This window comes from Chenopodium quinoa, unplaced genomic scaffold (genome assembly GCF_001683475.1).
Source record: "Chenopodium quinoa cultivar QQ74 unplaced genomic scaffold, ASM168347v1, whole genome shotgun sequence".
NCBI lineage: Eukaryota > Viridiplantae > Streptophyta > Magnoliopsida > Caryophyllales > Amaranthaceae > Chenopodium > Chenopodium quinoa.
This window is the reverse complement of record NW_018743285.1, coordinates 1,547,361-1,574,316: the sequence shown is the minus strand read 5'-3', so window position 1 is coordinate 1,574,316 and position 26,956 is coordinate 1,547,361. Positions and strand designations below refer to the sequence as shown.

The 26,956-nt window shown below is 38.0% G+C and overlaps 3 protein-coding genes across 4 annotated transcripts; 1 reads left to right on the top strand and 2 right to left on the bottom strand.

Moving 5' to 3' along the window:
• Positions 1 to 1,811: 1,811 nt before the first annotated feature.
• On the bottom strand, positions 1,812 to 5,875 carry LOC110735617. The gene is made up of 5 exons (XM_021915804.1): positions 5,735 to 5,875; positions 5,486 to 5,604; positions 3,937 to 4,130; positions 3,176 to 3,588; positions 1,812 to 3,026 (listed from the first exon to the last, which is right to left on the bottom strand). The coding sequence occupies exons 1-5, from the start codon at positions 5,873 to 5,875 to the stop codon at positions 1,812 to 1,814; spliced, it is 2,082 nt and encodes a 693-aa protein (XP_021771496.1).
• Positions 5,876 to 8,398: 2,523 nt separating this feature from the next.
• LOC110735678 (5'-3' exoribonuclease 3-like) lies at positions 8,399 to 22,912 on the bottom strand. Of its 2 annotated transcripts, none has more exons than XM_021915865.1 (23): positions 22,606 to 22,912; positions 19,031 to 19,133; positions 18,861 to 18,937; positions 18,581 to 18,772; positions 18,354 to 18,473; positions 18,208 to 18,270; positions 17,953 to 18,102; positions 17,665 to 17,829; positions 17,020 to 17,097; positions 16,814 to 16,900; positions 16,254 to 16,508; positions 16,051 to 16,146; positions 14,921 to 15,016; positions 13,780 to 13,850; positions 13,100 to 13,228; positions 12,952 to 13,028; positions 12,260 to 12,300; positions 12,095 to 12,169; positions 11,831 to 11,988; positions 10,860 to 10,976; positions 10,691 to 10,766; positions 9,376 to 9,536; positions 8,399 to 9,280 (listed from the first exon to the last, which is right to left on the bottom strand). In XM_021915865.1, the coding sequence occupies exons 1-23, from the start codon at positions 22,804 to 22,806 to the stop codon at positions 8,671 to 8,673; spliced, it is 3,198 nt and encodes a 1,065-aa protein (XP_021771557.1). In that variant the 5' UTR covers positions 22,807 to 22,912; the 3' UTR covers positions 8,399 to 8,670. The 2 variants fall into 2 exon arrangements, with proteins under 2 accessions (XP_021771557.1, XP_021771558.1); XM_021915866.1 differs by having other exon boundaries at positions 10,860 to 10,964; positions 22,606 to 22,806.
• A 1,398-nt stretch (positions 22,913 to 24,310) lies between these two features.
• On the top strand, positions 24,311 to 24,907 carry LOC110735615. Its single transcript, XM_021915803.1, has one exon. It carries the CDS (start codon positions 24,311 to 24,313, stop codon positions 24,905 to 24,907), a length of 597 nt encoding a protein of 198 aa, XP_021771495.1.
• The last annotated feature ends 2,049 nt before the right edge of the window (positions 24,908 to 26,956 follow it).

Below are 26,956 nucleotides of genomic sequence, written 5' to 3'. Positions count from 1 at the left end.
TGATCTGCTACAACATTCTCTGCTCCCTTTTTATCTTTTATTTCTACATCAAAATCTTGGAGCAAGAGAACCCAACGGAGAAGCCTAGGATATGTTTCTGCCTTGGCAATCAGATATTTCAGAGCTGCATGATCAGTAAAAACAATTATTTTAGAACCAACTAGATATGATCTAAATTTTTCTAAAGCATATATAACAGCAAGAAACTCCTTCTCTGTGGTAGCATAATTGACTTGGGCTTCATCCAAAGTTTTACTAGCATAATAAATAGCATGTAGAACTTTGTTCTTTCTCTGTCCTAGCACGGCTCCAACTGCAAAATCACTGGCATCACACATAATCTCAAAAGGCAAATTCCAATCGGGAGCACATATGATAGGTGCCGATATTAGAGCCTGCTTAATCCTGTTAAAAGCCTCAAGACACTCATTAGTAAAATCAAAAGGGGCATCCTTCAACAAAAGCTGAGTTAGTGGTTTAGCAATTTTAGAAAAATCTTTGATGAAACGGCGATAAAATCCCGCATGACCTAAGAAACTTCTAACCCCCTTAACATTAACTGGTGGAGGCAATTGTTCAATCACAGAAATCTTAGCTTTATCAACTTGTATACCCTTATCAGATACGATATGACCAAGAACTACTCCCTCTGTCACCATAAAGTGACACTTTTCCCAATTCAAAACCAAATTGCATTCTACACATCTTTTCAATATTTTAGTGAGATTAATTAAGCATGCATCAAATGAAGAACCATATACACTAAAATCATCCATAAAAACTTCCATGATAGACTCTATGAATTCAGAAAAGTTGTTCATCATACAACGTTGAAAAGTAGCTGAGGCATTACATAGGCCAAATGGCATCCTACGATAAGCAAAAGTACCATAGGGACAAGTAAATGTAGTCTTTTCCTGATCATCAGGGTGAATTGGAATTTGGAAAAATCCAAAGTACCCATCTAAATAGCAAAAGAACTTATGATTGGCTAACCTTTCAAGCATTTGGTCAATGAAGGGTAAGGGAAAATGATCCTTCTTAGTGGCTATATTTAATCTACGATAATCAATACACATACGCCACCTGTCACTGTTCTAGTGGGAATTAATTCATTCTTATCACTTTTTATTACTGTCATCCCACCCTTCTTAGGTACTACCTGCACAGGACTGACCCACTTTGAATCAGAAATAGGATAAATAATACCTGCATCAAGTAATTTCATCACCTCTTTCTTGACTACTTCTTGCATATTATGATTCAACCTTCACTGGGGTTGAATACATGGCTTGTGTTTCTCCTTTAAGTGTATCCTGTGCATACAAAATTCAGGGCTAATACCCTTCAGATCATCAATACTGTACCCGATTGCCCTTTTGTGAGTTCTAAGAACCGTTAAGAGTTGAGAAATCTGTGGGTCATCAAGTGCAGTACTAATGATCACTGGGTGTAATTCCTGCTCATCAAGAAAAACATATTTTAAATGAGAAGGAAGAGGTTTTAATTCAGGTTTCTTTACCTCTGCAGGTTTTGATTCCTGAACCAATTTTTCTACCTTCAAATTTTCTTTAGGGCTAAGCTCTTCAAGGGAGAGAGTTACCTCTATAGCATCCACCTCTTTGCTCCATATGCCAGCATCACCTGTAGTAAAATCACCACAAAGTACTTCCTCCAAGGAATCTCTTGCAAGAACCTGTGGTAAGCTATCTTCACAAATAATGTCAATCACATCAATAACTTCAATACTACAACAATCTTCCTTAATCATAGGACCTTTTAAAACCTTCCCTAAATTAAAAGTAATATTATCATCTCCTACAAAAAGGGCTAGTTTTCCATTTTTTCACATCAATAATGGCTCCAGCAGTGTGGAGAAAAGGTCTCCCTAAAATTATAGGAATTTGCGTATCCTCAGCCATGTCCAAAACTACAAAATCAATAGGGATATAAAATTTTCCCACTCTAACAGGAACATCCTCTAAAATACCTAAGGGATATTTAACAGAACGATCTGCCATTTGTAGGGTAATGTTAGTCACTTTCAAATCACCCATATTAAGTTTTGCACAAATAGACGATGGCATGACACTAACACTGGCACCCAAATCACATAAAGCTTTATCTATGAATACATTACCAATATGACAAGGTATAGAAAAACTTCCAGGGTCCTTTAATTTTGGTGGAGATTTATTTTGTAGTAAAGAACTACATTCTTCTGTGAAAGCTAAAGTCTCTACCTCATTAAAAGCCCTTTTCCTAGTCAAAATATCTTTCATAAATTTAGCATATGCAGGAACTTGTGTAATTAATTCTGTGAAAGGGACAGTTACCTGCAAATTTTTCACTACCTCCAAAAACTTACCAAATGGCTTGTCCAACTTTATCTTTAAATGTCTGTTGGGGGATGGTAGTTTGATAACAGGTTTCCCTTCATCTCCAGCTTTGGGTTTAGTATTACCCTGCATTGCATTATCAAGAGAAGAGTTAGTTTTTCCCTGCAAGGTATTATCAGTTGAAGTACTAGATTTACTCTGCAACTCTGCAGGGCTAGTAACAAAGTTATTTAACCCTGCAGAATCAGAGCTAACATTATTAGATATGACAATTTCATCATCAGGGGGCATAGGAGGCCCATCATAATGTGCACCACTCCTCAGAGTAATTGCATTAGCATGATCTGTGGGTTGTACTGGCTGTGATGGCAGGGTTCCTTGTTGGCGATTTTGTAGAGTAGCAGAAAGTTGCGCAATTTGATTGTCAATGATTTTATTATGGGCTACTAAGGAATCAATTTGTGCATCTCTACTCTGCATGTGCTTTTGCGTACTAGCCAACATGGTTTTAATTTCTGATAATGTAGGATCAGAAGATGGAGGAGGTGTTTGAGGTGAGGCTCTTTGGTTAGGTGGTTGGTAGTATTTTTGTTGTGGTTGCTGTGATGGTTGGGGTTGGGTTGTGGTTGTTGTGGAGGTAGAGGGTTTTGGACATTTGTACATCGGTAGGAAAGATATGGATGATTCCTGAAGCCAGGATTGTAGGTGTTGGAGTATGGGTTATTTTTCCTATAGGTCTGAAAGGCATTAACTTGCTCCATGGAACTCCTGCAATCTTGTGCCCAATGACCTACAATACCACAATTATCACAAAAAAATTCATTAGAATTATTCACAGCAGAAACATTAGCTACGGGAGCAGGAATAATAGTACTAAGATTATCAAGTTTCTGACAAATAGAGGTTAATTGAGCCTGAATAAAGGATACTGAATCAACACTATGCTTCCCCTTATTGGAAAAACCTCTAGGATTCCCATATTGGGATTTGTGTATTTCCATCTCTTCAATAACCGTTCCTGCTATATCTTCATTCAGATTCATAAATCTCCCATTAGCTGCCGAATCAAGGATTGATCTGGAAGAATTTCCAAACCCGTTGTAGAAGGCTTGAATAAGCTGCCATTGTTGCATCCCATGGTGTGGGAACTCTCTCTGCAGATCCTTGAATCTTTCCCAAGCCTCATATAAACTTTCATCAACCTCTTGGGAAAAATTTGTGATTGAACTCCGTAGTAGAGCTGTTCTCTCTGCAGGGTAATATTTATTATAGAAATTCAAAGCAAGAGTATCCCAGTTAGTAATACCAAGAGCAACTCTATTCAATCCATTATACCACAATTTAGCTTTTCCACACAAAGAAAAGGGAAAAAGAATCTCCCTGATTTGGTCCTGCGTGACCCCATTTTGCCTAATAGTATTGCAATACTGGCAGAAATCTAAAATATGAAGATTTGGATCTTCACCCTTAGCTCCGCTAAATTGCTTCCTTTCAATCATAGTAATAAACTGGGGCTTGATTTCAAATTGTACTCCTTCGAGGGCATGTGGAGGAGTAAGATGTGGGAAATCTGCTAAGGACGGCTGCGAATAATCGCCGAGCTTGCGAGGTGGTTGGTGCGTCATCTCTGCTTCTAGTTCTGAATAAACTTCTGTATCACTAAAATCAGATGGTGGTTCCAAAGGTATAGTACCCTCAGAAGTAGCTCGTACCTGTCTAAAAAGGTTCTTCTGTCTATGAAAGGAACGTTCAATCTCAGGGTCAAACGGAATGTAACCTGATCTAGAACTCCTGGGCATAAACACATAACTAAACAAACAAGTATGAGAAACTGTCCCAAAGAACTTGCGTTCTTTGAGACGAAAGAAAATAGTTTAGACTGCAAAAATAATCAGAAATAAAAATAAAACCGTTTCCCCGGCAACGGCGCCAAATTTTGACAAGATCTAGTCGTATCACCTAATCAAAAGCAATTCCTAAGTCCTCTAACTAAAGTAGATAGGGAAGTAGGGTCGAATCCACAGGGAAACAATGTTATTTTATTCCTAATCAATAATTATAATCTAAATTATTAAGTAACCAAATTGTGTTTGTGTGAATTAAACTAATAATAAACTAAGCAAATAAAACTAAGGGAATAATCAATAATAAAAAGCTCTAGGGTATAGGTTCACCAATAAATAATACTCCAGGGTAAAACATACAATCAATTATCAATGCATAAATTAATCAGATTATAAAGGGTTGTCGCTACGTATTATAATCACATAATTAATCTATTGGTATTAAATCTTATCTCTCGAATCTCGAACTAACCATTAATAGATTAACATGCCTATTGAAACTAAGCCTAAACATCAATTCTCATCTCTCGAATCTCGAATCAATATTGCAAAACTCATACAATTAAACCAGGCCTAATCTAATTGCACAGCATTAAATCAATCAATAGGAAATTAATCAATCATAAATAATAATAATTTACCCCTTCGTATTATTCATGGATCCCCACAACCCTAGAATAGAAATCTACTCTGACATAATTGAATCTAAACTAGACATGATAATCAAAGAATGCATGAAAATAACAAATTAATTAAATTGCAGAAAATAAAGTAAGTAAGAAATCGTACCAAGAATTAACGGAAAATATGGAATTTATTGATCAAAAGGTTTAGAGAGAGAAAGTACTCAAGGACAATGAAAAGCTGAAAATCTAATCTTCGAGAAAATAATACTAGCTAATACTAATGAAAACGTAAAAAGCTTGCTTAATTGTTCACTAAAAATCGTATTTATACTCCTACTAAAATAATCCAAAAAATAAAAATTACAAAAAGAATAAATGAAAAAATTCCCTTCAGAAACACGCGCCCGGTCGGGCAAAGGGTCGCCCGGCCAGGCGCGCCTTTTGTGTGTCCTGAAGCTTCCTCGCGCCCGGTCGGGCACGCATCCAGGCGAAACGTGCCCGGGCCTTCTCCTCTCGCCCGGCCGGGCGAGCCTCAGGGCGAGGGCACTGCCCGGTCGGGCGGATGCTTGGGCTTACTCTTCTTCGTCCTTTGGGCCTTGTTACCTTAGCCCAATTCGTCATCCTTCTTGGATCGAATTGCCCAAGCTCCAAATCTCCTCATTGAGCCCTTAATCACCGGATTGAATCATCAATTACGGTCTTAGGCTTCGAAACACGATCATATAAATACGTTTCAACTCCAATGCTCGCGGTGGCTCCACTAAATGCCGGGAAATGCACCAAATCTGTAATTTCCTGTAAAATAATGCCACAACTACGAAAACACTAGAAAACGCGCATTAGTAATAAAATTGGCTCTAAAGAGCCAAAAATACTCCTAAATATGATCACGGGACGGGAATAAAATACTATATATAATGAATACATCAGTTCCTAGCCCAGACCATCCACCAAGGAAGCAAGTTATAGCAAATATCTCTTGGCATCCCCCTGCCTTGGATGAATATGTCCTTAATTGTGACGGAGCAGCCAAAGGGTGTCTTGGTCCAGCAGGTGTTGGTGGCATCATTCGCAATCACGAGGGACGTTTTATCTCGGGCTTCACAGCTAACTTTGGTAGATGCACGGCAATGCGAGCTGAGATCTTAGCGCTTGTTAAAGGTTTACAACTTGCGCAGATTCTTCAAATCAAGAAACTTGAAGTGCAATTAGACAACTTGGCTTGTGTTCAAATTTTGCAGAAAGGAGAAGCTAGTGGAGGAGAAAATATACATGAGATCAAAGAGTGTCTACGTATGCTTCGAAATGACAGTTGGGTAGTAAAGGTGGCTCACATCTATAGGGAAGGAAATCGAGTGGCTAATTGGTTGGCCAACCGTGGAGTTTTGCAAGACTAATTTTTGTATTGTAAATTTAATTCCTTTAGAACTAGGGAGAATCTTAGATGAGGATGCAAGAGGAGTAGCTAGGCGTCGCCTAGTTACGCTATAGGCTTGCGACCTTAGCTGAGGTTCTGTTTTCTTTTCTGCTTTCTTTCTTTTCTTTTTCTTACTTTGCTCTCTTGTTTTCTTTTGCTTGGATTTACTCCTCCCTTGGATCAAAATAAAAAATGTAGTAATCAAATGGAACTTTTTGCATTTTTATTTGAGTACTAAAATGGACATATTCATTTTATTAGTCTGAACTAATATGGCCACATAAGTACGATGGGCTCATGGCCGAAAGAGGTCAAATACTTGGCCCAACATTTGAACATTGCCTACATTCATGGTCATTATATATATTCCTTGAGGACCAAGGTTCATTCATGGTCATTCTCTTGCCACAAAAAGAGGACCAATGCCCACTATCTCTCCTTTACATACTCTCAAATCATACATTGTTTGAGCATTAACTTGGACATCAAAAGCTCCACCCCAAGGACCACCCCAAGGCTTGGGGTTCATCTTGCACATCCGTACACAATCCAACGAAGAGTAACAAAATCTTCGTTCAACAAAACCAAAAAAAAAATAAAAAAAAATAGCACCTTATCTTTTTTTTTTTTTTTTTTTACAGGACAAGAGCATCTTATCTTAAGTACGAGTACTATATTAGAAGTAAAAATCAAGCAAATCTGTGCCCCCTTTCCCTTTTCTATGTAATTTTTATCACACAAAACTACAAGAATATCTTATCTTAAGTACGAGTTCTATGTAAGAAAAAAAAATTAAAAAAAATCAAGCAAAACTCGTGCCCTCTTTTCCCTTTTCTCTCTTCTCTCTCCTCTCTCTACTTTTAGGGTTTCAATTTTCTTAGTTGTTTACGCCAAAAATAATTTAATTTCTTCGGAAATTAGACTATTTTCTACCCTTATTATTTGATTTAATTTAGTTTTTGCTTTGTCTTGCCTTTTTCTTTGCTTTGCTTTGTTCTCTCCATTTGTGAGAGTATGTCCCAATTTTTCTGGGATTTTGAATCTCATCTATGGATGAGAATTTTATTTTTAGAGTATTAATAATTAGGAAGGTGACTTAGATTCATAAAGGTTTAGGATTTATCATCAACTCTACGATCAAAACACTAGCGCAGATTGCGAAGGTCTCTACTTGGAAAGATGCGAAAACATCGTAAATCACTGCTCGCGTCAAGTTTGAAGCAGTGGTGTGTGAGTTATGCCAAATATGCAAAACGAATGGTCACACCATAATCATCAAGACCCCGTTTTACACCCTAAACAATGTATAATGCCAATAACATTTAAATTTGAACTCCAATTAACGTTTCCTAACTATACATATTTTAACTAGTTATATTATTGCAAAATCCTTGGTTTAATCGTAATTGTAATTAGAAGATTTTATAATTGCTTACATACCATAACATTCAAACAATTAGGCCCACATGCCATGATACAACAGTCAACTCTGCAGAACTTATCGCTACAAGCCTACAACTATCAAAGGAGGAATTCCAAATTTATCACTTAAGATGAACTTTATATGTTTATCTTGTGGCAATTAGGTAAATAATTGCTGTGATATTCATGCAACAATACACCGGGCAACTACTTCACATAATTTTTTTTTTTTTTTTTTTTTTTTTTTTTTTTTTTTTTCTCCACCATTATTGGAGAAAGCTCACATCCAATTCTAGAAATGAAAGCTCATCTTCAATGGAGAAAGCTCACTTACCCTGTAAGGGTTATCCATGCCCTAAATTACTATATTTTCCATAGGGTTTTCGTTAAGCTGCCGTTAATGTCGGTGTGGGTTCGCAGGAGGAAGATGAAGATGGTGGTCACTAGTTGGCTCATGGGAAGAAGATGAAGGTGGTAGTGGGTTTGCAGGTAAGAGATGAAGGCGGTGGTCAATTTCAGGTTGTGGATCGAAGGAGAAAGGAGATGTGGTTTTGATGATGTTCACAGGAGGAAGAAGGAGATAAAGGAAGAAGAAAGAGGATGGATTTACAAATTTACCCTTCACTTTATTGCGAAAATGACAATTTTACTGGGTCTCCCTCCTATCAAAGGCACCACAAGAAACAACCAAGTCTCACCATATGAATAACGATTGTTCCCATATCAACATTAAGATAAAGAGTTACTCCGTAAAGAAGATATGCAGTTATACTTTCCTGAAATAAATACTTCTGCTTCAATTTTTTATGGCCAAGATTGGCAGATGATATTGTACAACAATAAATACAATACAACTATGACAAAGGAAAACCGCCTGTATGTTTAAAACTCTAAAAAATGAGGGAGGAAAAATTACACGAATATGAAGCTGAAAGAATGCTACAGAATGCTATAATCCAAAATTGCATATTTTACAGCTTTACCTATCTCAGACATCTTTAGCTCAAATTCTAGTAGTTTTACTACCGGCCACGACTAGATGGTGGCCTACGACTTGATCCTCTTTCGAATGCAGAGTAACGGTTTCCTCCTTGTTGAGAACTATTACCATATCCTCTACCACCCCCTCTACCAGCATTGTGAGACTGGGGGCGCCCACCCCACTGATTATAGCCACCAACACCGTAGCTTTGCCCACTCTGATGATGGTAGGCTCCTGGTACAACAGGAGCTACAGGCCCAGCAGGAGAGTACTGAGACCCATTTTGATGAGGTCCAGGGGGATAATATCCCTGAACGGGAGCTGAAAGATTACCTCTTGCACCATGGTGGGGGCGGGAAGCAGATGAACTGTATGGCCGACTGTGATGGATTTGTGCAACGCCAGGAGGTCGCTGATGTCCAGGGCCCGGATAGGCTGCTCTAAGAGGCGGTACTATCCCACTGTGTTCCTGACCATAGTAACTGTTACCTGGATGTGGGTTGACAGGTCCATATGCGGCAGAGGCAGTTGCATAAGCTGGAGCTCTGGCATATCCACTCTGATCTGCCCTCACTGATAAACTATTAATCACCAGACGATGTGCTGCCTCTCCGAGCTGACGACCAGATATGCTCCCAGGGGGGTTTGACCTGCACAGAACAGACAGAAATATGAAGGCATACCTTATGGATCCAAATTTTCCACCTTCAGACTAAATTATTAGGAGGGAGATTAAAAAGTATACCTTTGACTGTCCGTATGCCGCCCTACATTATCCATATGCCTTCTTCCATTATCCATATGCCTTCTACCATTATCCATATGCCTTCTTCCATTATCCATATGCCTTCTTCCATTATCCTCATGCCATAAGACAGGTTCTTTTAAATCTCCCATTGAGACAATCTGCCATAAAATTTATGTGAGCCACAGAAAGAAGGGACAATTAGCAGCCAAAAAAAGGCAGAGGGAAGCTGTTAGCCAGAATGCAAACAAGAGATTGCAAGTCACACATGTGAGGATTTAATGAAACACAGATCATTGTACTTGAGTACAGAAATAAGGAGCCCATGACTTGTCAAAAACATGGAAATATCATTATCCACCCCAGACCCCGAAGTAAAATCTAGGGAAGATATAACCATACAATCAACAACACCAACTAAAAAGGAATAGATGCAGACTACCAGCTACAAGAACAGTGAACGGTAAATTTAGCAACCTATACAAAATCAAACTTAAAAAGGGCAGTACAAGAAAAAATTGAATGCTTCATTCAGGAAGGATAATATTAACTCTCAGAATTGGCTGGATATTACAGAAAAGGATGCTCCTGCGGCACCAGAAAAGAAGAAAATTGAAAGAACCATAACCGGATTCATGATTACAATGTACACAGTCAAGATGTAAAATTAAAGACTGGCAAAGTGGCAAGCATCTGAGGAAGGTCCAAGCGGGACTCTAAACCCAACCCACTTTTAACACAATACAATTTCAAGTTGCTCATCAGAAGTCAAAACCAAGGGAAGCCAGGTTGATCAGAATAATAGTAATTTTGTTGAAGCTAGAGATTCACTCCCCTTCATACTGACCTGAACTTGGGTAAATGCTCACTCTTCAAGTTTAAATGAAGGCATAATCTTTCACTAACATTAAATATTGCCACAATTGTTTCATACCCAACTTGTAAAGCAAAGAAACACTGAGGAGGTGGAGTTTATAAGCCTCCACAATGTCTCAGACATAGAAATGCTAAAAGCATGTACAAAACATAATTCAAAGGGCAAGCAGGCTGATGAAACATTTTGGTTGCTTGGAATATCTGAAGTTACTAAAATGTGGACAGAACTGTTCTTCACAAGAGCTTTTCAGGGCCCAAAGAAAGCCGAATGAAAAGAAGGGGAACCATTCACTCAGGTGCAGAGCATAACTCTGCGAATTTACTAATGATATTTAACAGTTCATAAAGCAATCACTAATTTAAAAGAAACATCTACTAAATTGAAGCAAATATACTGGCAGTAGCAATTTAGATTCAATATATGAGAACAAGTTATTACCTTCGTTGGAAATTTCACCCCTGGTGGTGGCCGTGCTATGTGTTTGTGATACTCTGGGAGTTTGTATATTACACAACTACAGAGAAACCATAAAATTAGAATGTCAAAGATACAGCATGGTCATAAATAACCACAGGTTTACACTACAAAAGTGGAGGTTATATCTTACATGACTTGATTGTCTACAATATCTTCCATTCCAGAAACCGGGGATCTGAAAATAGGAGGGCAAGGGTCTCCAGCACAAAGGCAAATGTAACCATTCATCCCCCCACTGCAAGCAGCCCTAAACCATATCAGAAAATGTACGAATTGATCTCAAAACTCATTGATGGCACAAACAGACATATGATTAAAATTGAAGTAGATAGCAGGAAAAGGGTTTCCAATGTGGAAAATGCCTAAGTAGATCACTTGATCTAGAGCAAATCACAGCAACCACAAATCTCCATTCCCCAAAAGACTAAAGCCTTCCCTAGACTATATTAACCTGCTGAATGTTGATCATAAAAGACATGGATTGATGCAAAGATGCATCACTGCATCCCCACTCAAGAGAGAGCATAACAAGCCCAAGCAAAGAAAGCACTTCCCCACCCTCACCCCAATAAAAGGGGAAACTGTAGGTGGAAAAAACAATGAATCTTTTCCACATTATCTATGTCGTATCCCCAGACGCTGTACCCTAATTAATACGTTTCAAGACCGAAACCAATATCCGACTCAGACATGTGACAAGTACGACAGAAATGCAGCAAGGTAGGTGGAGGAACCGAGTAATGCAGCCTCAAAGACTTGGTTAACATAAGCTACTATGCACATCACACATCAAAAAATTACTTGTCGGCAAAATCTTTTGAGAAGACCAAGTTGTTTGTCACTCTTCTTTCGTACAATAATTCCTACAAAGTGATTGTGCACCATGCATATGCTCAAGCTCAACCCCAAATGAATAAGACAACATGATATACAAAACATAGATGAGACCAGAATCATCATTATCACTAGTCCACTCAAAAACTTTACTAGAGATTAATACATAAAAGCATATAGGAATTTAGACACAAACACAAGCACAAGGACACAATGTCACACAAATACCTAATTGATATTCAAATAGCATCAAGAGCCCACAAATACCTGGCCTTAGGGTCGATTTTTTCTTTGACTAGTATTCTTTCTCCCTCTTTCATTTGCTTACAGCGATCATCAAGTGAAAATATATAAGGGGACAGTGGATGCGATACAGAAACAAACAGCATGTCCGACAAGATACTGTTCCTTCTCTTTTCTTCTGCCTATAGAAACACAGTAGATTATCAGTATTAGTACTCAGACAGAACAACTAACATTGTCACGAGACTAGACACCACACCAGGTCATCAGTCACTCTGAAACACATACCGTTAAAGTATGTTCAACTTTTGCAATTTCAGTAAGAAGGCGGGATTGATCAATAAAAGGCAATTTAGCAATGCCCTGTAACATTCCGAAGCAAAATTTGTCAAATTTCAAGACAATATTACGTAGAAAGCCCAAAAAAAATATGGCCAAGGCAAGAATAGAGACCTGCCAAGCAAAACGCTTCCCATTCATGTCCACTTCAAAATCTGAAAGAGGAACATATATGCATAGTTAAGCATAATCTAGTAGGCAGATTTACATTTGATGAAACACAGCTGTTAATCAACAACCATACTTATTTTCCCTTCATTTAAATTTCTAATTACCACTCATCTGCATGATCTAAAAGTAAAGAAATCATTTATTCAATTAAAAAAGACCATGAATTTTCATCTCTAACCCAAAACCCTACAAAGAAAGCATCGATCATGTTCCTTATCAACAAGTCCAGAGTCTAGACAACTAAAGAAAAAAAAAACACAAACATATATATCCCCTGCAATACATAAGATTGTCTCCTGTATAAGATTAATGCCCCTTCAAATCTAACCCGCAACTTAGACAGGTTAGACCCCTTCCCCCCTTCCTTGTTACAAGGCTCAACAAAGCTGACCACCCACACACTCCGTGGAGGGATTGGAGCAAATTAAAATAGAACCTGTAGTGTGCAGCACAACAATGATATATAATGTCGGCAAGCTATGAATACCCTTTACATTCATGAGATAAGTAACACCAAAATAAATAAATAAATAAAAGCCACAGCAGCCTTTACTCTGTACTATTTAAATTGAAGCTAATTAATTTTCTTCACAGTTGTACTTAAATATTGAAACCATTTTTCATAAGATACATACCTGTTGGGTAGAAATCAATAATTGGGGAGTTAGGATCGCTCATCAACTTCCTATAAGTCTCAGGAAGTGCATGGGAACTGCAAGTAATCATCGTTAGAACACTATACTCAGCAACTAGAAAAGAGAGAGAAACAGTAACAAAAACAACCTTGCAGCAGGGAAGACTCCCATAAGCTGATCAAATGGCTTGAAGGGAGAACCAAGCTCAAAATTGATATCTAGGTGTGCAACATCCTTAATATCAGAAGCAAAGGGAGCATAATGATATGGATAGAACCTGTAAAGTAAACATGAGATAAAAAAATAAAAAAATAAAAAAATTAAAAAATACATTAAACATGGGAAGAAAACAAACCAGGTGCTACTATTATATTTAAAATTAATGCTTCCAAAATACCCACCCCAATGTAGACAATCCACTAAAAATACAGTCATGTAAACAAAATAGGCAATCATTGAAAAATATCTATGTGCTCCGGCCCTCCCAAAGAATCATATCATTGCCTCATTGCGCAAGTTAGTCATAGGGTAAGTTAATTTAAGACGAGCCATTTAACCTCATAATTCATTCGAAAATGGCGTGGGACAAGATAAGGAGACAATAAGTTGAAACAAATTTGTCAATTGCAAAATCATTGATGATTCAGCTTTAAAATTCTGAGTGCATGCCAAGTAGGCATTCCATATAACACCATTCACTCAAATGTGACAAGAGATAAAAACACATTTCTAAAGAATTGTGTTCTGTAAACTGATAATTGACATAGGAGGCAACAAGATGTTAAGACAAAAAATCAAAAGACCTGAAATAGGAACAAACTAACTCACCACTCCCATGAGCAGACTCCTTCATAATAATAATGCATAACCCAGCACAAGCCTTCTGTGTACTTCAAGACCTGAAACCAAAACAATATTAGTCTAATAGTCCGGATAAACTGAAACAGTAAACAAAACACACAAGTAGAGAAAGACTTCTACATAACACCATATAAAAATTATCTGGTCACAACCCATGTAAAGAAGGCATCTTGATAAATATTCTCATCACCTTCACAAGTATATTATCTTTTTTAATCCATATAAAACCCTAGTGTATACTCTATTAACAAAAGAGTGTCAATGTTCCAACTTTGGCCATTAGGAATAAAACAGCATTATACACTCTTATCAATCAATCAATCAATCAAAGCCTTAATCCCATACATTATACACTCTTATGTATACACTAAAAGTAATTGCGCAACAACTTCGTGACATCCATATAGAGCATCAGCCTTCAATCCCACCCACTGACAGAACTAATTTTTATTCAACATTTTTTCGATTTCAATCTCTTGATACATAAACTAGGTGCTCATGTGCTTCAATCTTGAGCCCACTAGTAATGATCAAGGTCCCAAATATTGCTCAAGTCTAGCTAGTTCACTTGTCACCGTAAGAACGGGTACGTCACAGATTCAGCTATTCCTACCAGCATAGAGTCAAACAGTAACACAACAAGACTCTGCAGCATAAAAAATGAGGGAAAGTAATTCAAGAGCCATAAATTATTCCATTATGTTACGAAAGCCAAGGATAGTCCATTATATAACATAGCATCCTCAAATTTCTTTCAAAGAACTAGAAATTTTGCAATACATGAAAAGTAAGAACAAATTCGGGTTACAACTTTGTTGCTAAAAGACAAGTCTTAACTTAAGGCAATTAACAAGCAAATATTGAGAATAACAAATGCAAGTATTCACTTATTCTACATCATCAACACCCAACAAACCCCAGACAGCTCAAAAGAAGCTAATCTGAGTGTAAAAAACAAACAGTCATGACACCAAACAAACAGATCATTATGCAAGAAATATGAGCTAGGAGGGCCCAAAACATAGGAAACAAACATAATCAAGAAAGCATCACCAAAGAAAATATGTAACAATAAATCTCAAAAGAGCAAGCAGAGTATGCAACTTACAACATCCTTACGAATGCTTTCCATTTCCTCTAAAGATTTTGCAGAGAACTTCTCTTCATAGTACCTTTCCTTCCATCCAGGCTCTCCTAATTTGATCTGTTTCAAAATGAAACGGTGTAAAATAAGCCAGATACTTCAAAACCGATACAAGAAATTCTTAAAACTTGATAATAACATATAAGCAACTAGGAATGAGAACGCTGGAAATTGGTAATTAGACTTGGAAAAATTTTAACATCAGTAATTAAGTCTAACAGATACAAATAATATAAACCACGAATAGAAAGAATTTCGACTACCAAATGTAGCAACTAGCATAACATCGAGAGTATGAGATATCTATGGTACAATGAAGAAGAGAAGTATAAGAGAAAGAAAAATCAACTTAGCTAAATTTATTGTTTGAAGGTATCAACCCCAATTTTTCTCATATCACCCGAAACAAATTAAGATGACTACCTTGCGTACATCATAGCAAAATTTGCATCATCATCATATATATATAACCTCAACTGGAAACTATAATGAATAAGGACATGAAGTACTGAGTTCCCACTACTGATTGCAAAGTACATGTCCTTCCAAAATTCATATTAACTTAACATTAAGTAGAGCTGTTTCCAATCAACCACTTGTAAATTCAGTAACCACTAGAAACTGCGATAAGTTAAAGAATGAAGCTAAATTAGTTGAGGTACATTAAATAATATAAAACTATCGTAACTTACAATATCAATCAGCAAACATTCACCTACTGCCATGGTACTGACTCCCTCAAGCCACTATAGTCAGTATGCACCAGAAGGACCAAAATGAAAGGTGGAAATGCTAAAGAGTCTTAAAAGTTATGTGGCACATAAGCTATCCCTATTAATCACCAAATTTAAGGTTACGGAAATGATAGGGAATACAAGAACTAAAATAATACCAAGATTCTATAACTTGCATATTCCAGCTGAGTATATCAATAGACATTACGCAATAATACTACTTGTATTTCAAATATACCAGTTACATAAGGCATCTCAAGTAAACAATCCAACTAATATATTAATTCATTAATACCAGAACAAAAATACTACAATTAAAATATCTATCAGACAAAAATAGAGGAAGGAATCAAGATAAACCTTATCTTCCTCCCGGATATCTGAGTTAAAACAATCAGACTTCTCACGAATGGACTCTTTAAGCTTTGCTTTCAAGTCTTCTTTATTTTCATGAGCCTTAAAAAACAAAGAAAAAACAATTATTTCAGAGTAATATGAACACAATAACTTCTTCAATAGTACAAGAGAAAATGTGTAAGTGGCTCAAAAGTAAGAAAACATACTTCCATTTCAAGACTATTTTCAGCCTGAACAATAGCAGCGCCAATTGTTGCTCCAGAAGTACGTGCAATTTTCTGAGGCTTACTTTCTGAACTCCCGCCTAGTCCCTTTTGAAAGGGGGAAGGTGATGGAGCTGAAGCAAGGCGAGAACCGTGAAATCGTGACACAGGGACTAAGGACTCAGGCACAGCTTGTGGTTGCATATCATCTCCTCTTTTGGCATTAGCTTTGTCTCTTTTTATCCTCTCTGCTTGACGCTGAACAATCAAGAAAAGCATATTGAGTACTTATAAACTGCTCATTACAAGTTTCCACCTCCTCTAAAACTTTCTATAAAAACCGCACAACCTTTAATCCAACAAGCATTATTAATTACAACCAATATCAAAGTGCTTGGGAATTAAGGCAACACTTGTGGTACAGATTGTTGGAACATATATAACACCTATTTCCAATCTACATGAAGGGAAACACGGCAGCCTAATAATATCAGCATCTACAATAAATTGATAACTCGTTCAACCACAACAACCCACTATTCTGCATATAGGAAATAACTAACCTGGTGCAACCGAGCCCTTTTCTGAAAGATCTGGTCTTCATATGATCCAATAGCTTGAATGAATTGCTCAACTTTACTTAAGTCAGGCTGCACATACACAGAGTAAACTTTATCCTACCGGCTATCCATGCAAGAAGCTTAGAAAAAAAAGGACTACCGCCACTATTAATGGGCCTACATATAAAAGCACCCAATCATCTTAATACCTTGCTTCCATTGGTCAGATACCCGCCAATTGCACTAAATTCCTTCTTATACACAGCCACCAGCAAGTTTATTGCACCCTGATAAACAGTGAAGATAAATGATGAATAAGAGACAGTAAATAAGGTCCGCGCTTATGTTCTTGCATCAGTGAAACCACCAACTTCCTCTCATACCAATAAACAAACAAAGGAAAAACAGTCTACTTAATATGCATATACAAAACTGTCTCAAATGGACCTGACCAAGGGTTATTTAGCACAAGATTATTTTATTTCTAAATTTGGTGTTTTAATACTAGAGTGTTTAACTTCTAAAAATGCTAACTCCAGCGCCTAAAAGGGTAACATGAGCATGATTACTAGATAACCGTCACCTAAAAAAAGGATAACTTATGCATGGGTGCACAATAATCTTATTGTAGCCCCAGACGGCCACACCTGATCCATGTAAGACCAAGTGAGATGGATTTAACACACTCTCTGCACTACCACACTCTGTAGCAATGTCGACCAAACTATAGCTGCCAAGAACATAAATTAGTTACAAGGCTAATCATATTGGCTGGTTTAGAATTGATATGCTATTGACTAATACAAATTCTTCAAAAGAACATAGCAACAGAAGGGCAAAAAACATATACAAACCTCACGGATTTCCAGGGTGGGCATGTGAGGTAAAAAGTCATTGCCAACAAAAAAGCAGATGAAGATGAAATCATCTACAATGCGCTCAAAATCAATCTTACAAGGAGGATTGGGAATCCTCATCTCATGCTCCAGGTACTCCCTCAGAGTCCACACATTCAGGAACTGCAACAAAAGGCTCAAAGTTACGGAAAAAAAGTAACGGAAAATGATAACACAAAAAATTATTTGTTTTCCAACTTCCGTGAGGAAAAACAGTTCTAATATAATATAAAATTAATGGCAAACCTGAAAAGGTTTTTTGGAAACAGCAGCATCACCACCTTTCTCATCAAATTCACCAGCCTTCCTCTTTGCCTTGCCTTCGCAATTCGCTGCTAAATGGCCAACCTGGCCACATAGGAAGCACTTATCTTGCTGTCCGGCAACAAATACAACCTGCATTAACAATCAAAATAATTCATTTTAAAATTACCACAAAATCAATGAAAAAATCAACAAAAAATACTACAGAAAGAAAAGAGAAGCAAAAGAACAGTATACCTCTCTTAGGATCGAAAAATGAACCTCATGGGTTGCCAGTGCCAACATGATCAAATCTGCATCCTGTCAAAAAATATTTATCAATATAAAAAGGGCGCATGAATGGTTTATTTTGGGTGCAACTACAGAAAATGAAGTGATAATACCAATCCATATAGACAATGGCGTGTATTTGGATCGTAACCAGGAAGATTCCTTTGAAGGCGTATGTATGACATAATTTTGTGCTCCCCTTCCCCAGGAACATTTGCATCAGATAATATAACCTTAAAAATTCAACCACGAAGAATTAGAACCCTGCACAACCAGCAAATGCTCCAAGACAACCAAATGCCTGAATTTGTTGCAAAAGCCTTAACCTTTAAAGCAATACCTTGACAGATTTCCACCCTGGATCATTATTTATTCTCAGGTGAACATAATATTGTAATGCAATAGACAATACAGCCATAAACTCTGTTCCAGGAGTAATAATATTGGTATCGAAGGTTTGTGACTCCTCTTTTGGAGGAAGCTTTCTTCCCTCTTGTTCGAATTCTTGCCGTAAACGTTCTTCTTCAGCAGCCTGAATGAAATCAAGTATATACACTAAGCAAGTTGATGATTCATGAAGAACGAAGATCCAGAAGTATCAATTATAATGAATTACATACAGCTTCGGCTGCATCTTTAGCAGCCCTGAAACGCCTTGAACGCTGCTGGTTCATCTTGGCTCTAGGAGCAACGCCATCTGAAAGCAGATATTGTGGTATTAGTATAATTCTAATGCAGATATCCCATGAACGAGAGTATGAAATAATTGGTAAAAGATCAATAAACCCACCAATCGCCATGTATAGCAGCTTTCTAGGACGAACCATGTTAAAAAGCCTATCAACGTAGTTGAACATATTTTGAAACACCTCCTCAAATGTTGCTGGAGAAGGCTGAACAAAAATGAAGGAAAAGGTTCAGACATACTGAAAATGCACAAAAAATATTAGATTTTTCAATGTAATATAGAAATCTCAAGCCTAATTGATCAAAACATTGATTTCCCCAAATAGACAAAAGACTCACTCAGCGAATATCTAAAGGACATAAGAAAGGATGATGGCCAGACACGATAAATATAATATTCAACAAGAAAATTAAAAATTTCACTCACAAAGAGGTTTATAAATGGCGGCAAAAGGCTAGCAACAAGAACACAGGAATATAAAGAAACTTCTGGCCTTTTCCTGATACTTAATTAGATTCATTGTGCAATGTTTTAACTTTGAATTCCATCAAATTTTGCTTTACCTCTTTTACATCAAAAGCAAGCTTCTACTTCTAATAATTAAATATAACGAGAAAACAAACCTAATGACTATGATGCAGTCATACCAAACCATTTGAAAAAATGGCACCTCCTCCCACTTGATCAAAAAATTATCAAGAAGAAAGAGGCAAAATACAAATACCAAAAGTATAAGAAAATTCCATTTTTTTTCCACGGCTATTTCACAAAATGCCACTGAGTACTTAAAAAATTCACCAAATGTCATCACGTTTTTCAGAATTCACCAAATGCCATTTCTTTTAGTTGACCGTTGGTGTCCGTTAGTTGACCCACCACCACTTACCACGTGTCACCTTCTGATTGGTCCGTTTTTTAAAAAATAAATATTTAAACAAAAATTTTAAAAAAAAACCAAAAATATTTAAAAAAAAATAATAAAAAAAAAAACCACCAAATCCCTACCCACCACCCATCCTACCACCCTCACCAGCAAGCCGCCCACCCCACCCTAAGCCCCTCCCTGCCGCCGAAGACCTGCACCGGCAAGCGTGCCGGCGGCCCCACCCCTTCCTCATTCCCTCTCCGTCATCTTTCCACCATCATTAAAACCAACGTTCAAGCTCGAAGGCAAGAACACAACATGCTCATTTCTTCACCATTTTCTACAAAATTACTATCAAAATGCTCACAATCAAGAATGCAATAACATGAGACAAACAATTTCATCAAACAAGCATCGCACGAGAAAGCCCCAAATCGATTTTTCAAAGGGGGTTTTCGAATTTTTCACAAATTTGCATGAAATTCGACAATGAAGCAAGTATTATACAATATTTACATTGCAATGAGAAGAAGAAATTACACACAAATTGCAAAGAAAACCAGCAGAATTCGAGCCAAAAAACGAGCACCCACGAATCGAAAAGGGGTTTCAGGTTGTGTGGGTGGGTGGCCGAAAACGAAAAGGGGAGGGGAAGGGTGTTTTGGGTGGGGTGGCCGGAAATCGAAAAGGGAGAGGAGGGGGGATAGGGTTTCGGGGTGGTGGAGGAAGGGGGTGGGGTTTCGCGGGTTAGGGGTTTGGGCTAGGGTGGGTGGCGCGACGGGGAAAGGGGAGGGGAAGGGGTGGGGGTGGGGGTCCGCCGGCCGCCGACGCGTCTTCCGGTGCTGGCTTCGACGGCAAGGGATGGCTGGGTGGTGGCTGCTAGAGTGGTGGCTGGGGTTTTTTTTAATTATTTTTTTTAATTTTTTTGGTTTTTTTTTAATTAGTGTATAATTATTTTTTTTTAAAAAAAACGGACTAGTCAGAAGGTGACACGTGGCAAGTGGTGGGGTCAACTAACGGTCAACTAACTGACAATGACGGTCAACTAACGGAAATGACATTTGGTGATATTATATTAAACCTCAGTGGCATTTGGTGAATATTGAAAAACGCGATGGCATTTGGTGAATTTTTTAAGTACCAAGTGGCATTTTGTGAAATAGCCGTTTTCTCTATAACATACAAGCTAATCATCCACTTACTTCTGGTGGTTTACTAATGACAAAGTAGCAATGGCTATAAATTGATGATTGTGAATAAAATCCTCGCACCTCAAGGTACCAGTATTTAAGTTCAAGAGATTGACAATTGCAAACTGCTTATAATCAATCCTCCACTTTCTCCACTTCTGGTGATTTACTGATCGACTATTGCAACCTGCTAATCAATCATGTCTTAGTGATCATCTCAAAAATCATTTAAGTTCAAGAGACTTAGCCAATAAGCCACCCCCAGTATGATGGCCATACTTGATGGCAGAGATAGAAAATTGTCCTTTTGGTCTCAATACTCTTAACTCCTTCATCATGCCTATCTCCTATTGACTCACACTCTGGTGATCCAGGTTGTTCCCCTCTCGATAGTGTAACTTATCCCCTATTGTCTCACAATCTCACTGTCTCATGTACCTACATTCTACCAGGAATAATCTAGTCACTACAAAGCTGATACATACATCATACTAGTAGTAGGCAAACCTCCTAACCGCTTCAAATATCATATGCACCATTATTCTGACACCATAAAGGGGGGGAAAAACATTTTCTAACCTATCTGGCATCGCTACAAGCCCAAGTGATCACACTCTAAGCATAAAATCTAATTTTAAAAAACAAATATATGGACTTATGACACCCTACCCCTGAATCAAAGGAGAGACGAATTTCCATAGGCAAACTATTTCGCGGAAATCAAAAGCATGAATCCCAAACCCGCCATCTCATATGCCAAAGTACAACATTTGTTCCTTCTTGGAACACTTTGCTTGTTCCTATGGGAGGTATTGATATCTTATATCTTCAAAGGGCACCTTACATTTCACGTAATCAAGCCATTCAAATCCACCCCAGTAGCAAACTGTCCCAATTATAAAACCTTTAATCTCCAGCACCGTGCAACCTAGCCCAACCCAAACTTCTTCCCCGAAATCAATAGTGCCCCCATATTTCAATTAATCAAACCACCCATATCCTCTCCAAAGCCAATCACCCCAATTATAAAACCTTTACTCTCCAGCAAAATGCAACCTAGACCTACCCAAACTACTTCCCAGATATCAAAAGCGCCACGCATTTCAAGTAAACAAACCGCCCATATCCTCTCCAAAACAAATCACCCCAATTATAAAACCTTTACTCTCCAGCACAATGCAACCTAGACCTACCCAAACTACTTCCAGGAAATCAAAAGCGCTACGCATTTCAATTAAACAAACCACCCCATCCTCTCCACAACAAATTACCTCAATGTTAAAACCTTAAATCTCCAGCACCATGCAACCTAGCCCCACGCAAACTATTTCCCAGAAATCACAAGCACCACACATTTCAAGTAATTAAGCGATCCGTACCAACTTCAATAGCAAACTACCGCAATCCTAAATTTACAATTTCCATCATACAATCTAACCCCAGCTAAAACCAACAAATTCAGCTCTCCTGAACTAAACAATCATAAATTTAAAGAAAAAAAAACCCAAAATTAAATAAAAAAAAATCAAAATTTCATACAAAAATAACACTAATCAACTCCAAATAACATAACATTAAGCAAAAAAAATAGAAAATAGAAAGAAAAAAAAAAAATCAATTACCCGGTCCTCAGGATGAAAGCAGGGATGAATGATTCCATTCATATCAAGATAAAGATTATCATACTCAAGATTAGGATTAGGTTTACTGGTATCAACTGGAATCTTAATTCCATCGATTTCAACTTCTTCTTCCTCGATTACATCCACAACAATCAACGGATATTTCTCCGCTAACCACCGATAAAAAGCTGGAACTCCCATTGCAGCAGAAGTTCAATGTCGTAAACCCTAGATTGGGAGAGATAAACCCTAATTTTAAAAAATTAGGGTATAATGAGAAAGAAGATTTTTTACGACGGCAAAAAAAAGGTTGGTTAAAGAGAGAGATATTTGGTGGACGATTTTGCCCTCCTGTGCGCGCCCTCTACACGTGTGCGTTTGTACGGCTCTGATATTTTGGGATATTTTTTTGATGCTTTGTTTTATCCGTTTGATCTTCAATTGTTTGCCGCCAATGTGTTTTTTTTTTTAATTTTTTTTTTATTCTTGTGTAATTGTGTGTTTGTTTTTTTTTTTTATATGCACTATGGATATTCTTGATGATACGGTATACTACTACACTTGTGTAGTACTCTTATGCTTTTGACTTGCATTTTAGTGGCGCAAAAATTATATTTGGCCTCTCTTCTAATAGGCTTGTATTAAGGACTTATTGAATATAGATTCAGTGCATTTAACGTTGACTATAATCTATGAGGGCCAGTCAAAGAGAGGTATGTCCGACATATAGTGCATCAGATGAGGTTAAATGAATTGAGTAAATTTGGACCACCCCAAGGACACTATTAACTATTTATAATTAGCTAAACAATAATCAGCGGCATTTACATGAGGAAAAATCTAGATGAACAGTAGCAAGTGAGCCCCACCACCACTTGCTACTCATTTATGTTTTTTTTGGCTTCCTGCACTCCAAAACACCGAGTTTTGGGCCTCCACACCTCAAAACTCATCTATAATTGATGCGCTGACAAAGCGCATCAGCATGCCCAATGAGACGTTGACACATGTCCTTGTCAGCGCTGAGGGCCAATTATAATTCAGCACTGTTTTACAACGGCTATTTCTTTTTAAACCGATTTTCATGCTTAAAATTTAAATAAATAAAAAAATTACCAACGGTTATAAAAAAATTTCCTCTATAAATTGACATCCATTTTCCATATATTTTAGTATACTTACAAAAAATCATAACAATCCTCTATATTTAATAATCTCCCAATTCTACTACAAAATTAATTTTCTTTTTATCATCTAAATTATTATTAAAGATATTTTTATCTATTTTATATCAAAGTTATTGTATTTTTGTTAAGTCTATTTTTTTAATTAATCTTTTCTATTTATTAGTTATAAAAATTGTTGTTCTTACGTTCTAATTATCTTTAGTAATTATAATAATTGTTATCTTTTAGTACAATCTAATGGATCCCAACAATCCTAATTTCTCTCAAATTTCTCAACACTTTGCTGATTTAGGTGATGACTTCCTTACCACTTCCCAATTTCAACTTTTTCTACAAAGATTAGGAAACACATCTTTACAAATTCCTTCACCACAACAAACACAGTAGAAAATCAACCTGAAAATAATTACTATGAACAACAAACACCTCTAGTTTATCAAGGAAGCAACTCTCAATATTTTGATACTCAAGAAGAAAATGTCCTGGAGACACCTCAATACCCTCCAACGGCTCCAAGAATGCAGACCAACCTTCCAGCCGCTAAAGCAAGTCGCATTTGGTTAGTTGTAGAGGATGATGCTCTAATTGGATTGTATTTAGAAATAAGTGAATGTGCGATTGCAAGCACAAACCAAAAAGCATCTGAGCTTTGGCGAAAAATACATGAGGCACATAACAACACTCAAAAGGAGAAGCCGCATATACTCTCGCCAAGAGCTTTGAAGAGTTTGGAGTCGCATTGGAGAAGAATGGCAGCAGATATACTACAGTGGCAATCTTGCTATGAGGAAGTGGCTAAACTTCTGGAAAGTGGAAGTGGTTACAACGAAGTTGACCAAATTAAAAATGCATCCAAGTTGTTTCATATCTCTACTGGTCACAATTTTACTTTTCCTCACGAAGTTGAAATTGTTAAGGATGATCCAAAGTGGAGGACAAAGCTAAGATGGGCTTTGTCAAATGAGGAAAGAAAGGCTTGTGGTGCTAATGACGAGGAAGATAATAGTGGAAGTGGTAAAAGGTCTAGGGCTGAAGTTGGGGATGAAGCCCCTAATGACGGTTTCTCGTCAGGAGGTCTACCACGACCCAACGATGTAAAAAAAAGCAAAGGCTAAGCATAGGGGCAAAGCGGTGGTTTCCGAGAGTGCATTTTTTACCATTGGTGAACAAATGTAGGCGTGTACTTAAGTTAGAGAAAGGGAGGCAATTCTGAATTGAAACAGTAGAGGTTGGAATTTGACAAGGAGAAAGAAAAGAGAAAACAAAAGCAAGTTGAATTACAAGAGAGGAAGATGAATTTTGATCAGCTGCTAACTCTCTTAGCAAAGACTACATTGCTGACCCCTGCTGAAGAGGCGTGCAAGGAAGAATTAATCCAACAAGTGTATGGTCGAGGGGTTTAAGTTAATTAACTCTAATTTTAAGTGTAATGTTTTAGCTTTGGGTATGGTTGTATTTTATGTTTAAGTTTAATTAATGTTATTGTATTTTAATGGTGTGTTAAGTTTACTTTTAATAATGTATTTGATATTGTAATGTTGTATTAAGTTTGTATTAAAGTTTGTTTTATTGTCATGTTAAGTTGGTTTTATTGTCATGTTTTAATAGTGTATGAAGTTTGTTTTATTGTCATGTTAAGTAATTTATGTGTCTTCTTTATTTTATTTAATTTGTTGAATTTTCCCTACATTGTTTTATCATGCATTGAATTGTCATTTACGAGTCATACCTGTTTCGGGGTTTTCTGATGTCCTGCGGGAGAGTTACAATTCCGAGACTGGAACCGGACGCCTGTACCTGCAAAACAACGGAGACTCCTGGTGGTGGGAGCTCCGCCTCCAACGGTCAAGTTAGTACTTGATTAAGGAGTAATTAATGCGGAAATTAAAGTGATTGGGTCTCTCTAGGTGAGAGTGTTTAATGTAGGTAATCTGCTTTGTTAGCGTGATCAGCCTGTTATCTCTGTAATCCCCCCTTAATGAGGATTAAGGGAGGTATTTATAACCTTGGGAAACGTGTCAATCCTAGGTTTAGGTTAACCTAGGGCTGATTGGGCTTCCCTCGGAAGTTGGGCCTGGGTGGCCGGTTTCTCCATTAGGCATGGAGTATGCCACGTGTCATGACATAATAGGTCCAAGGTGGACGAATAAGCGCGTGCCACGTGGCAAGCCCTGACAGTTCCAACTGGGGGACACTTGGCAGGACCTGATTGGCCCACGTGGCGCATTCCGATTGGTGGGAGCAAAATCCCCTAATCATTTGCCCCTCACAGGTGGCACGTGACTGGTCACGTGTTACCTGTGACAGGTGCCGCACTGTAACAGGCGACGGCCTACTACAGGTGTCACTCGGCGAAAGGCCGAGAGATTCTCCCGCCTAAATTTTGAATTCTGGAAGTGACCCTTCGCCTTCCCACTTCGCCTATATATAAGGGAGTGTTGACTTCAGTCATTCACACTTGAGAACTTTGTGAGAGAACATTCGGACCCCTGAACTTGCTCTGACATTTTGGACTCTTTCTGCCTACCGCCTGCTCTGACAAGCCGACTGCAAAGGATTTTCAGAACTTCATCAACCGTCACTCGTTCAGGTAACCGTCGGTTCTCTTACTCTAAATTTTCTCTTTATTTTATTCTTTTTTGAAATGGCACCACGGAAGCACACGACACGACCTAGGTTAGTGATCAGTCGGTCACCGGGGACGGCTGAATCTAGGACTAGGAGTGTCGCCTGCCCTTTTCCGGACCCATCTTTGCCCTTTATACAAAGTCCGACTGTATCTGTGTCTATGCAGAGCATGATGGCCAGAACAAAAAAGACTGCCAGGATCTCAAATTCAGACGGCTCCTCCCGCAGGGTGCCGATTAGTGAAACATCTGACCAGGCGTCAGATGTGGAAGTGAAACAAAGCGGCTTGAAAGCCGGCTGTTCTGAGGGAGGAATCAAAGTGACCCCTTCCCATTTCTCAGTTGACAATTCTTCATTCTCTCCTGCTCCTTTTAAAGGAGAGGAGGCGGGCCCCTCCGGGAGAGGGGAGGAGTCGTCCTCTTCGGACTCGTCAGAGGACGATTCCGAGTCTAGCTCTTCTAGCCGTGCTTCTCTGGACACAGAAGAGAAAAACAGTCGCCTGCAAGAGGCGAGGCTTTCTCACGCAGTGGAGAAGG